Genomic DNA, 14327 nt, shown 5'->3' with positions numbered 1-14327 from the left:
TAGGATGCCCTCGTCCTCTACCACGAGCTAGAGCCCTCCCTCGGCCTCTAACAACATGGGGAGCAGCTCCTCCATGGTCGGGTACATCTATCGCGTGCATTCTCACCATCTATGAGAGAATAAGAGAAATATACTTAGCACAACATCAAATGCATGATATGAGATGAACAAGAGTAGTTTCCTAACACCTTGTAGCCTCTCGAAGATAAGTACGGATGTATCTGCACCGATCCGCAAGACTCTATGAGGCTTGCTCATAACTTGTGAGACATACATGAACCTAACGCTCTGATACCATATTGTCATGACCCAATTTCTCCTATAGGACATGATGGCGTCTAACGTTGCTTCTAGGCAAGCCAACAGTTAAGTAGCCATGTATTTATTCATTCAATAATTTCAAAGTAGTTGATTTTTATTTATTAAGTAAATGAGAAGTGGAAAATTTGATAAAGTAAAGCATAAACAAATAAAAGAACAAGTATGGTGAAATAAATACTCAAAATCCATCAAGTGTCTACTAGCATGTTTTCAAGACCCGGTGTCACAAGTGTATGAGCAACTAGTACAATATACAAAACACCTAAGCTACTGTCTGAAATGAGATAGACAGAAAGTAAATCCAAAAGAGAGGGACAGTGGTTGCTGCAGAACAGATCCAGAAAGCAACTCATCACTATGCCTCAGGATAACGGGGGTGCGCGCCTGAATGAACACCATATGCACCTGCCTCAGATCCTGCACGATTAGTGCATAAGTGTAGCGTGAGTACTGATCTCATCCAATTCCACTCCTCTATTCGAGGTTATGAAAACGGTCGATGCAATAGTAATACCCAACAAGAGTCGGGATCGAATTCCGCAGGGAGTTATATGAATGGGATTTAGTAGTATATATCTTAGCGTATGAGTTTGTATATTTAAATTTGCACTTCCGCAAAGTTTGGTTGTTTAAAAATCAAAATTACACTACGATTGCAATTTAAAGACTGAAACTAGGAAATTGTTGTTGTTGTTTTTCAAATGATATAAAAGGCCTAAGGCTATGATCTTCACCTAGGTGTTTGCCTAATGGGTTGTAAACTTTAAAGCTTGTTTTATTGGTCGGGGTGTACTATAGCTATCAACACTCGGTTACCCACTCAATACCTCTCGGTCAAAGAGTAATTTTGCTCAATTTGGATTTCTCAAGTCCAAATGTGTATTGAACAAAACGGTTGAATAAAAGCTCAAGTCGGGTTTTACTATCTCTAGGTTCAACCCTTTAATTGGGCTTATCAATCTCTCGATTGACCCAATTTCATGTTAGCCAAGTTTTCCTAGACTAAGTCTCTCTTTCTTAAGTAGAGACCGAGTCAAATAGGCATGAACTAATATTTGCAACTATTAATTCTTCAAATAAAAGCAACAACAAGGCTAAATATTAAATACCCAACTATAAACAAGCAATAATTCAAACACCCATTAAGTTTACACACTAGGGTTGGGTCACAAATCTAGTAAAAATCTAGCTACTCATACTTAAATTGGAAGAAAAATAAGAAGAAATGATAATTAAACCCATATTGCTAATTAAAATGATAAACTCTATGTTTAAAAAGCTCAAAATAGCAAAAGCTACTGAAAAGATTAAAAGGAATCGTCTACTGTAGCAACTGATGTCAAAAGTTAACCTAAAAAAGTGAAACTCTTCTATTTATACAGGGCTGGAATTTTCAGACAAAAATGACCTTCCGGAGGTTCTACGGCCGCACAATTCCATGTGCGCTCCGCACTTTTCTTCAGCTTGAAAGGATTGGAAATCTACAGCCGTATAATTTTGGTCTGCGGTCCGCACAATTATAAGTGCGGCCGCACCTTGTTCTTCTACGGTTCGCACAAATGTGACTGCGGCCGCGTAGCTCTTCTTCGACGGCCGCACAATAATTGTGCAGACTACACTTTTGGTGGACTTGAGATACAGGTTCTCTGAACTTTTGCTCTGACCCAACTTCTATGGCCGCACACTTCATGTGCGGACCACACTTTGCAACATTCTCTAATGGAAGATTCTTCACAACCTACGGCCGCAGATGATATTCTGCAGTCCGCACTTCTGAGCTTTTGTGCCTGTTTTTGTCCTTGAGTTCAGATTACTCTTTCTTGAGTTGGATTTCATCTCGGGAGATAATCTTCCAATATTCCTGCAATTAAGCACATTTCATCAGTTTTCGGGAACACAATTAAGCGCTTTTAGACTAAAACGAAAGCTAAATTGCGCTAATAAGTAGTCAAAATCCCCACTTTTCAACTCCTCCAAACTTAAGATTTTGCTTGTCCTCAAGCAAATAAAGTAGTTCCCACCTCCACAAGCTAGGAGCCATTCCAGCTAATCCAAAGTGAACGAATCACACATCAATTGGGTCCAACAATTATCCATACCACTTATGAATTATCAACAAGGCAACAAGTTAAACTTTTAAGCACAAATAGTTCTAGTGTGACACTTGAGCATCAAGAGTTCACATTGTTCATCAAGGAAGCTCGCTCTTTCATGTAGGTCATTGTGGATCCCAAGCTCCTCCTCCTCTACTCTCTGTTTGCCTATCTCGCTTAAGAATATAGCATTCAATCCAAAGATTTGTGAAAGGTTCTCTCATCTCTCTCAAAAGAATGTCGCAAGTACGACTTTAAGTACCATAGGATTTCCCCTCATGTAAATCACCACTAATGTAAGCTCACTCGACTTGAAATCACATAGGGCTTTTTCGGAAGGCAATGAAGGCTTTTGGACTAAGGTTTGAAATGCTATGATAGAACGGGTTTATCTTTCCTTAAGCACTCCATTTTCTTTTCTAGGATCATGCTTTGCCAACTCTTTGAGGTATTTTATTTTCCTTAGGGGAACTAGAGAGACTTAACATCACTCTTTCTTGATCATGATATCCATTTCCTTTCTCTTTTGATTTCTCTATGATTTGCATCATTTCTTTTCTTTGAATCCCATTAACTCTTCAACTTATTCACTTTCTTTTTGAACTTTTCTTTTTGTTCTTTCCTTTTATTGCCTTTCCTTCTCATCATTTCTTTTCTTTTTGTGCCTTGATACCTCTTTCAAGTTCCTCGTCTCTCCCACAAACTTACATTTTTAGCCAATTGTTTCACAAGAGTGTTAAGGAAAGCTCGGGTGCCAAGATAGGGTCACGACAAAATGGGTAAAGGCTTGTTACATGGTTATCAAATGAGAAAGTTCTTAAGCTCGAATGGGTTGACTAGGGATAACAACATTGGCAGGCAACAAAAAATTTCAAGCGGGCCAAGGAGAGCCGACAATCACTTCTCAAGCCAAGCAAAACTTAAAATTTCGCCTAGAAACACATTCGGGGCAAGTTCTAGACCATTCGTCCGGGTACTTGGACTTGCAACAACAACATCTCACCTCTCACGCAGCTGGATTGTTAAAGAGGATAGAGTCGAGGGCCCACAACGACCATATTCAAGATTGAAAATTACTATGGTTCGACTATACCACTCGATGATTGCCTAAGTCGACACAAGAGTCAAAAGGTCACTAACTAGAGCTATTTCTTTCCAAAAACTTTGTTTTTAACCATAAGCACGTAGTTAAGTGTGTTGGTACCAAGTGAAGCATGTTTGACTCTCCGAGCATGACTCAATTAGGTTTTTTATTCATTATTACTACTATTATTACCTAGACACCAAAAACGGACTCAATCTCTTAAGAAGGTTGTCACGCCATCCATCGTTGGGAAGAGCCACCCGGTTCATACAAAAACCACCTTTGGAAAGAACCGTGGCATTAAGAAAACCAAAGGCTTGTTATCCACTAAGACATAAAAAGAAGCTATTAAATAAAAAAGAAGCTACTAATTCAAAAGGAAGACAAACATAAAGATAAAGAAGCTTTAAAACAAAAGAACTATTGAAAGCTAAACGAATATACATAATCAGAGATAAGAGGGAATATATACATAATGAGAAACAGGGGGAAAATTGTAATAAGTTAATTACAGGCCAAATGTCTCATAGTTATCAAAATACAGAATCATCAAAATGTGTCAAAGAAATTCCACCCCCTCCCCGAATAAAAATAAGCATTGTCCCTAATGCTTAAAAACATAAGAGTATGAGAAGTGTGAGAGTGAAGAAAACTCCTTATGGCTCTGTGGCCATTTCTGTGTTCCCAATAATGGCACCGACCTCAGCATCATCCAATTGGATATCATCATCCTCAAGTCCGGGAGTGCCTGGGTTGGTGAACATCTGACGGACTACCTCAGCAGTGTCAGCAGTAGTGTGTGGCTCCTCAGACTGACCAGCTGGTGTTGTAGGTGTTGTATGATTTGGACCTGGGTGGTGCTGGTCTATCAACATGTCAAATGGAATGTCTCCGGCTACTGTAAGCTTTGTAACCTGGCTCTGAAGCTCATCCACTGACTTCTTAGATGCCTGTCGCTTTCTCATTTTCTTTACCTTTTTGCCCAACTATTCGATCTCTGCCCCATGCTGGACTATAGTGGCCATGATTGTGTTTTGATTTTTCCAGGTGCTTCTTCAAAGTTTCATCAACTGTGGGGGAAATCTAGGGTGCCGGAGAGGATGACTGTGCTAAAACATGACTCGATATATCAATCAGCTTTGCAGTAGCTGTTTGCATCTGGTTATTGAGGCTCACTAGTGTCTGGGAGACTCCCAGCGCATAGAGTGAAGCAGATGGCATAGGTACCAGCTTCAAAGCCGAGGTGGGAGGTACTGAGGGTGAAGGTGGAGGCATGGCAACTACACTGGTAGAAGGTGGATGGCATATCAGTTGTCACTGTACCTACCACCGATGGCTCATCAGACTGGCCGACGGTGGTAGTCGGCTGACCCTTTCTCTTTGGCTTGTGTGCATTCATCAGAGAATACCAAGAGAAGGGCTTCTTCGCCCGAACCTTCGTGTCATAATCTATGGGCTCTACTCGTGCATCCATAAGGTACACAGTGATTGTGTTGGGATATAGGTAGGAAGTATTAGCCTGCCTGGCGACCACTGACATGTTGGCCGACATCACGGTACCCACATTGATCGGGTACCCGGCCATAATAGAGGCGACTAGAACTGCCCATGGAATAGGTAAAATTTTCTCGTTCTGGCACGGGTCTAGTCTGCTGCATACGAAGGTCTGCCATCCCTTCGCCTCGAAATTTAGTGTGTTTCGCTGAATAGGAACCCCTGCAGTGATCCATGGTGGTGGTGGCCCTGGGGCTATAAGAAGCTCAGCTAGCCATGGGCGAGCTGCATCACCCATCGCCAGCTTCTCCAAATTCTATGCCGGCTCAACATCCTCAAACGCCAAGTAGGAGTTCAGTGTGTGATGGTCGAATCGCACCTTCAGATTTCTTACTTTTGTAACTATGATCCCTTTCTTTATGTGTGCCACATTGACAAAGAACTCATGGACCAAATACTCCTTGGCATCCACAACTGACTGGGTGAACCACATCCACCCCTTCCTCTCTCAGAACTGTCTCAACACTTCTGGATTGTACTGGTCAAGATTTTAAGCTGGAACTATCACTCAAGAGTGAGCGATCTCACCGGCCACCACTCACGAAAGCTGCTGAAGGTAACTAGACTCACAAAGCGGTCCTCCCGGACCTCTTTCTTCTTTGGCCTCTCAAGGCTGGCAACTGTAGTATCACCCCCTCGGCCATCGTCCGGAGTATCGTCAACAGTAGCTACTGGTGCCTCGGGGACAGGTGTAGAAGAGGGCTCTGAAGCCTGATTTGCACTCTCCGAACCCTCAGAAGTGCTATGTGAGGAGGAAGGCTCATCTCGGAGTTGATACCTTCCCTGTGACTGTTGTTGTTGTGATTAGACTGCAGGCTTCTCTTGCACTGAGTCGCCCTCCGATGCTTCCCGGGATAGGGCATATGAACTAGATTCTAAGGGCTCATACTGTCTTCCTCGGCTTGCTATAGCTTTCTTGGTGATTATCTTCTGGAGGGAGAAGGGTAAATTGTTTTGGCTCGGCCTCTGGAAGGTTCACCCATCCCCTTTGCACACAGACAATATATCACACTGTAGAACATGAGTGCAGGGTAGGGAAGTGCGGTCCGCACAATTACAAGTGCAGTCGCAGACTGGGACGTGCAGACCGCACAACTTGAACTTGTGGCCGCAGAAATGGAACTGCGGTCCGCACAATTTTGTGTGCGACCACAAAATAGAAGGGCGGTCCACACATTTCTCATTGTTGCCGCACATTAGAATTACAAAAAGTACCAACTCTCTGATGACAGAGATTGGTCTGATCTACGACATTTCTCTGTGGTTGCGGTGGAATTTCTGCGATCCGCACAATTTCAAGTGCGGCCGCAGAATCATGCTTGATCAAAGAACCATGTGCTCTACTTCTGTGGACCACACAATTTCTTGTGCGGCCGCGGTGGAATTTCTACGGTTCGCACAATTTCAAGTGCGGCCGTAGGTTTCAAACCAAAGTCGATCAGACTCCTAGGGTTTACAAAATTTTTCAAAAATTGACATCATATTAACAATTAAGCATGCAAATCAATTTACCAGTACCCATAAAGCGTTTAGTAGTTGACCCAACAAAGATTAAACCCCACATGGTAGTAAAATTGAAATTTATTGATAAATGGCCTAAAGCTATCTAACAAATTATAAATTTAACTAAAAGTTGAAAAATTCTATGAGAAATTAAACATACCAGATATGAAGGAGTGCAACTAAGTGATCACATATGTGTATGGAGTGTAGCAGATGATTGAACAGATGATTTCCAAGTTTTAGAATTTAGAGTGCCCAGAGAGGGAAAAAAACTTAGTACAGTAGCCTTAGGCTACTATTTATATTTGCAGGCAGACTTGGGAAACAAAGGAGGAGTGAGGCCGCAAAATTCCTTCTACGGTCCGCACTCTGTTACCTGGAGGCTCAATAGCCTTTGTTGATTTGCGGTTCACACAATTTGTGGTGCGACCGTAGATTTTGACTGCGGACCGCATAATTTGATGTGCGGCCGCAGATTGGCCATTTCTCTAAAATACCAAACTTCAGAGAGTTTGCAATTTCCCATCTCAATTTGTGCGGCCGCAGTTGCCTTCTGCTATAGCATTCAAAATTGTGCGGTCCGCACTTTTTTCACACTTAGCCAATTTTCTGAGCACAGTTTCTGTAAAGCACACTCATTCCTGCAACACACTTCAAATCCAGTTAGCACAAAATAACACCTATCTACAAAAGAAGAAAAGAAAAAGGAAAATAAAACATGGGTTGCCTCCCAAGAAGTGCCTGATTTAACGTCACGGCATGACGCAGATTACCATCACTTCAAATGAATAACTGCCACCACGTGGCCATCTTCAGCTTGTCCCAAATAATGCTTCACCCGGTGATCATTGACTCGGAATACTTCATCAATTTTGTTCTTCAAGTCCAATGCAACAAAAGGTGTCACACCCACAATTTCAAAGGGACCACTCCATTTGGATTTCAACTTCTAGGAAACATCTTCAATCGTGAGTTGAACAACAAAACAAGATCGCCCACCTTGAACTCCTTGTTTCAGATGTATTTGTCATAAAGGTACTTCATTCTCTCTTTGTACAAGGACGAACTTGCATGTTCATGGTACCGGAATTCATCCAACTCATTCAAATGTGCAACCCGCAAGTTAGCGGATGCATCCCAATCAAGATTCAGCTTCTTTAAAGCCCACATGGCTTTGTGCTCAAGTTCCACTGAAAGATGACAAGATTTGCCAAACACCAACCGGTATGTAGACATCCCAATTGGAGTTTTGAAAGTAGTCTGATAGGCCCATAGTGCATCATCAAGCTTCTTTGACCAATCGTCCGGTTAGCATTCACTGTTTTTGACAAGATACTCTTTATCTCCCGGTTGGAGACTTCCACTTGACCGCTAACTTGAGGATGATAGGGAGTCATAACTTTATGAGTGACACCATACTTACTAAGCAAAGTGTCAAATGCCTTGTTGCAAAAATGCGACCCCCTATCGTTTATGATAGCCTGCGGAGTACTAAATCTTGTGAAAATATTCTTCTTCAAGAACGCCACCACACTCCTTGCTTCATTGTTGGGTAGAGAAACGGCCTCAACCCATTTAGACACATAATCAACCGCGACCAAGATGTAGGTGTTTCCACAAGAAGTCACAAAAGTACCCATGAAGTCAATACCCCACACGTCAAAGATATCTATCTCCAAAATGGTAGTGAGAGGCATTTCATTCTTTTTCGAGATTCCACCAGTCCATTGGCATTCATCACATCTTTTCAACATATCACTTGCATCTTCGTAGAGAGTGGGCCAATAGAAACCACAACTTAGCACTTTAGCCGCCGTTCTTGCTTCGCCATGGTGACCATCATAAGGCGAAGAATGGCAAGCCTCAAAAATAACATTTTGCTATTCATTCGGTACACATCTTCTAATTACCCTATCCGTGCAAATCCAGAAAGGTAAGGATCGTCCCAATAATAATCTTGACAATCCCGTTTGAGCTTCTTCTTTTGATTTGAAGAGAACTCATCCGGGATGATTCCACATACAAGGAAGTTTACTAGATCGGTGAACCATGGCACCTCAGTCATTGAAATAGCCAAGAGTTGCTCATCAGGGAAGGAGTCATTGATTTCAAGGCCATCATACGGCCTCCCCTCCTCCTCCAAACGAGACAAGTGGTCCGCCACTAGATTTTCATTCCCTTTCCTATCTTGAATGTCAACATCAAACTCTTGCAACAATAGCACCCATCTCATCAACCTAGATTTTGAATCTTTCTTGCTCATAAGATAGCGAAGTGTCGCATGATCCGTATGAACAATAACCTTTGCACCCATCAAGTATGGGCGGAACTTCTCAATTGCAAACACAATGGCAATGAGCTCTTTTTCAGCAATGGTGTAATTTACTTGGGCATCATTCATGGTCTTACTAGCATAGTAGACGGATGAAAAATCTTGTTGATAGGTTGCCCCAAAACTGCTCCAACCACTACATCACTAGCATCGCATATGAGATCAAAAGGAATATTCCAATTAGGAGCGGTGATAATAGGAGTTGTTGTCAACTTGAACTTTAGCAATTCAAAGACTCTCATGCAATCATCATTGTAGTGAAACTTAGCATCTTTCTCTAAAAGCTTGTACAATGGGTTTACCACTTTGGAAAAATCCTTTATGAAGCGCTGGTAGAACCCCGCGTGACCCAAGAAATTTCTCACGCCTTTCACTGATGTTGGAGGTGGAAGTTTAGAAATCACCTCTATCTTCGCCTTGCCGACCTCAATGCCCTTCTTTGAAATTTTGTGGCCAAGGACAATGCCCTCCTCGACCATGAAATGGCATTTCTCTCAATTCAACACCAAGTTCGTTTCTTCACACCTTGCCAATACTTTATCCAAATTTGCCAATCAATCATCAAAGGAATCTCCGACTACCGAAAAGTCATCCATGAAGACTTCAAGGTAGTCCTCGACCATATCTGTAAAGATCGCCATCATACACCGTTGAAACATTGCAGGTGCATTGCATAAGCCAAATGGCATCTGCTTGAAAGCGAAAGTGCCATAGGGACAAGTGAAAGTTGTTTTCTCTTGATCTTTCAGGGCAATAAGGATTTGGTTGTAGCCCGAATATCCATCTAGAAAGCAATAGAAAGCACGGTCGGCCAACCTATCAAGCATTTGGTCAAGAAAGGGGGAGTGGGAAATGGTCTTTCCGTGCCACTTTGTTTAGCTTCCGATAGTCCATACACACTCTCTACCCGGTTACCAATCTTGTTGGAATCAACTCGTTCTTATCATTGGTGACCATAGTTATGCCCCCCTTCTTAGGGATATATTGCACCGGAGAAGTCCACGAACTATCGGAAATGGGTTAGACCACCCCGGCATCTAACCACTTGATGGTCTCCTTTTTGACCACCTCTTGCATGGCTTCATTTAATCTCCTTTGATGTTTTATGGAGGGTTTGGCATCTTCCTCCAAGTTAATCTTGTGCATGCAAAATGCAGGGCTTATTCCCCGAATATCCGCCAAAGTCCACCCAATAGCTTTCTTCCTCTTGTGGAGCACCGCCAATGTAGAGTCAACCTGCACGTTAGTCAAACAAGAGGAAAGAATAACCGGTAAAGTAGAACAAGGGCCAAGGAATTCGTACCTGAGATGTGGAGGCAATGGCTTCAACTCTAAGATACGAGGCTCTTCAATTGAAGGCTTTATAGGAGAAGTTTTCCTATTCTTAAGATCCAAGAAAAGCTTCTGGGGTGCATAGTTGTACGACACCATTCCTTGCAAAGAATTAACACATTCCATGAAGTCATCCATCTCGTCATCATTACAATTTTGCAAGATGGCCTCCAACATGTCACCCATATTAATCGTGGCACTTATATCATCAATAATCACATCGGTCACCAAGTCTACGAACGAACATACTTCATTGCTATTTGGTTGCCTCATATATTTGCACACGTGGAACACTACCTTTTCATCACCCACCCGAAAAGTGAGTTCTCCGGCTTCCACAAGAAGATCCTTCCTCGTAGCAAGGAAAGGTCTACCAAGAATAATCGAGACCTCATAGTTCACTTCACAATCAATAATAACAAAATTCGCCAGGAGAATGAACTTGTCAACTCGAACCAATACATCCTAAATCACCCCCAACGGTCTCTTCATTGTACGATCGGCCATTTGTAATCTCACAGATGTGGGTCTTGGTTGCCCGATTCCCAATGTCTTGAAAACTGAATAGGGCATCAAATTGATACTCGCCCCAAGATCACAAAGAGCTTTTGCAAACTCGGCACTTCCAATGGTACAAAGGGATTGTGAAAGCACTGGGATCTTCCAACTTAGGAGCCATCGAATGCACAATTGCACTCACTTAGTGAGTGACTTTGATAGTTTCAAAATTCATCGACCGTTTCTTCTTCACCAAGTCCTTCTTAAACTTTGCATATCCGGGCATTTGCTCCAAAACTTCGACTAATGACATATTTATCGAGGGACTCTTCATCATATCAATGAACTTTTTGAATTGATTCTCGCCGTTTTTCTTGGCAGGCCTTAGAGGATAGGGAGGAGGTGGCTTGGGCAATGGTGCCTTAGCTTTTTGCATTACCGGTTTCGGTATGTCAATCACATGATCCCTAGACGGGTTCATATCCTTTTGAGTCTCTTCCACCGTGTCATAAATATCAACCTGCACTTGATCACTTACTTGTACCACATTGCTCGGGATCTCCGCTTCTTCTACCAGTTGTCCATCATCCACAAGTTGTCTTTGACTTGAGGTGGGTGCATTCCCACCTCTTCCACTTCTTGTAGTAATGGCCATGGCATGCCCCGTGTTCTTCCCACCCTTCGGGTTCACCACCGTATCACTTGGTAGTGCCCCCTTAGGACGAGAATTTAATGATTGAGAGATTTGACCCATTTACACCTCTAGATTGCGGATCGATGTGTTGTGTGAAGCAAGTTGGGCATCAGAATCGACATTATTCTCCATCATTTGTTTGAACATGTTCTCAATACGTCCCATTTCATTGTTGGACGAACTAGCACCATGGGAAGGATAAGGAGGTGGGTTGCTCGGTTGTTGATACATCGGGGGTCTTTGAAAACCTAACCCCCGATTTCCTTGATTGTTGTTCCACCCGCCTTGGTTATTGCCTCCCCAATTGCCTTGGTTATTATTGTTATGCCAATTTCCTTGGTTATTGCTTTCACTCCAATTTCCTTGATTGTTGTTATTCCAATTGCCTTGATTGTTTCCACTATTCCAATTACCTTAGTTGTTTGAAGGTCTCCATTGTTGTTGACTAGGGCCTTGGAAGTTGTTTCTTTGCCCTTGAAAGTTATTCACATATTGTACCTCTTCCTATTGGTTAGTATAAGAACCATCTTGACCAAATCCATTATCATCTTGCACAAAATTGTCCACTCTTTGTTGCACTTGTGGATTTCTTGTTCTTCTCTTGTTCACCATCATATTGACTCCCTCCATTGTATTGACTTGCCTCGGGTTTTGCACTTGTTAAAATTGAGCCTTTGCCAATTGGTTCATGGTGGCTGTTAACTCGGCTATGGCTTGTCCATGGTCATGCAACTCTTTGTGAAGAAGAATCACATTTGGATCACCTTGTGGAACACTGGCTCTAGATTGCCACGCTGATGAAGTATCCGCCATCTCATCCAAACTATCACACGCCTTCGCATAGGGCGTAGTCATGAAGTTCCCACCGGCAAGTTGATTCACTACACATTAGTTGGTGGTATTGATCCTCCGATAGAAAGTTTGTTGAATCATGTTCTCCGTCATATCATTGTTGGGGCACTCTTTCACCATTGTTCTATAACTTTCCCATATCTCATGCAGTGGTTCATTGGGCTCTTGTTTGAATGCTAGAATTTCATCCCGAAGAATAGCCATGTGCCCGGGAGAGAAGTACTTTGAAATAAATTTCTCTGCTAGTTCATCCCAAGTATGAATGGAATGATTTGGAAAACGTTCCAACCAATCTAAAGCTTTCCCCAGTAGAGAGAAGGGAAAAAGCCTTAGCCTCAAAGCATCCTCAGAGACATTTGTTTGTTTTCTCCCCCAACACGTATCTACAAACCCCTTCAAGTGTTTATATGCATTTTGACCTGGTGCACTGGTGAAGAACCCTCGTTGCTCGAGCAAAATGAGCATCACATTAGTTATTTGGAAGTTGCACGCCCTAATACGAGGAGGGACTATAGCACTTGCACACCCTTCATTCGGCAACACCCGGTGTGGAGCCGCTCGTGGTGGAGGTGGGGGCGGAGTGGGTACATTATCTTAAGGCGGTTGGCCTCGTCTATTGGCTTGAGATTCAAGAAGGACCTCATCCATTTGATCATCCTCAACATCCACATTCCCCACGGCTATGTTTCTGAGCTCGTTGTTTGCTATGATTGCACCTACAATAATCACATGTTAGTAACAAGGAAGGAAAGGAAGATATCCCAAAAATACACCTAAATATATAGCTAACACCATTTTTTAGCTCTCCGGCAACGGCGCCAAAAATTTGATATCGTTGTAGTATAGTGGTTAGTATTCCCGCCTGTCACGTAGTTGACCCGGGTTCAATCCCCGGCAACAGCGCCAAAAATTGATCTCGTCTAATTTCACTCCTCTATTCGAGGTTATGAAAATGGTCGATGCAATAGTAATACCCAACAAAAGTCGGGGTCGAATTCCGCAGGGAGCTATATGAATGGGAGTTAGTAGTATATATCTTAACATGTGAGTTTGTATATCTAAATTTGCACTTCCGCAAAGTTTGGTTGTTTAAAAACCGAAATTACACTACGGTTGCAATTTAAAGACTGAAACTAGGAAATTGTTTGTCTTGTTTTTCAAATGATATAAAAGGCCTAGGGCTATGACCTTCACCTAGGTGTTTGCCTAATGGATTGTAAACTTTAAAGCTTCTTTTACTGGTCGGGGTGTACTATAGCTATCAACACTTCATTACCCACTCAATACCTCTCGGTCAAAGAGTAATTTTGCTCAATTTGGATTTCTCAAGTCCAAATGTGTATTGAACAAAACGGTTGAATAAAAGCTCAAGTCGGATTTTACTATCTCTAGGTTCAACCCTTTAATTGGGCTTATCAAACTCTCGATTGACCCAATTTCATGTTAGCCAAGTTTTCCTAGACTAAGTCTCTCTTTCTCAAGTAGAGACCAAGTCAAATAGGCATGAACTAATGTTTGCAACTATTAATTCTTCAAATAAAAGCAACAACAAGGCTAAATATTAAATACCCAACTATAAACAAGCAATAATTCAAACACCCATTAAGTTTACACACTAGGGTTGGGTCACAAATCTAGTAAAAGTCTAGCTACTCATGCTTAAATTGGAAGAAAAATAAGAAGAAATGATAATTAAACCCATATTGCTAATTAAAATGATAAACTCTATGTTCAAAAAGCTCAAAATAGCAAAAGCTACTAAAAAGAGTAAAAGGAATCGTCTACTGTAGCAGCTGATGTCAAAAGTTAACCTAAAAAAGTGAAACTCTTCTATTTATACAGGGCTGGATTTTTCAGACAAAAATGCCCTTTCGGAGGTTCTACGGCCGCACAATTCCATGTGCGGTCCGCACTTTTCTTCAGCTTGACATGATTGGAAATCTACGGCCGCTTAATTCTAATCCGCGGCCGCACTGCACTCTTTCTGCGGTCTGCACAATTGTAAGTGCGGCCGCACCTTGTTCTTCTGCGGTCCACACAAATGTGAATGCGATCGCGTAGCTC

At 42.2% G+C, this 14327-nt stretch overlaps 2 protein-coding genes across 2 annotated transcripts; both read right to left on the bottom strand.

The window, feature by feature from the left end:
• Positions 1 to 5435: 5435 nt before the first annotated feature.
• Positions 5436 to 8309, bottom strand: LOC138893706 (uncharacterized). The gene is made up of 2 exons (XM_070178360.1): positions 7979 to 8309; positions 5436 to 5530 (listed from the first exon to the last, which is right to left on the bottom strand). Exons 1-2 carry the CDS (start codon positions 8307 to 8309, stop codon positions 5436 to 5438), a joined length of 426 nt encoding a protein of 141 aa, XP_070034461.1.
• A 643-nt stretch (positions 8310 to 8952) lies between these two features.
• On the bottom strand, positions 8953 to 9366 carry LOC138893705 (uncharacterized mitochondrial protein AtMg00860-like). Its single transcript, XM_070178359.1, has one exon. The coding sequence runs from the start codon at positions 9364 to 9366 to the stop codon at positions 8953 to 8955; it is 414 nt and encodes a 137-aa protein (XP_070034460.1).
• Positions 9367 to 14327: the final 4961 nt, after the last annotated feature.

The sequence above is a fragment of the Nicotiana tomentosiformis genome, chromosome 6 (genome assembly GCF_000390325.3).
Source record: "Nicotiana tomentosiformis chromosome 6, ASM39032v3, whole genome shotgun sequence".
Lineage (NCBI taxonomy): Eukaryota > Viridiplantae > Streptophyta > Magnoliopsida > Solanales > Solanaceae > Nicotiana > Nicotiana tomentosiformis.
This window is presented reverse-complemented; position numbering and strand designations above follow the sequence as displayed.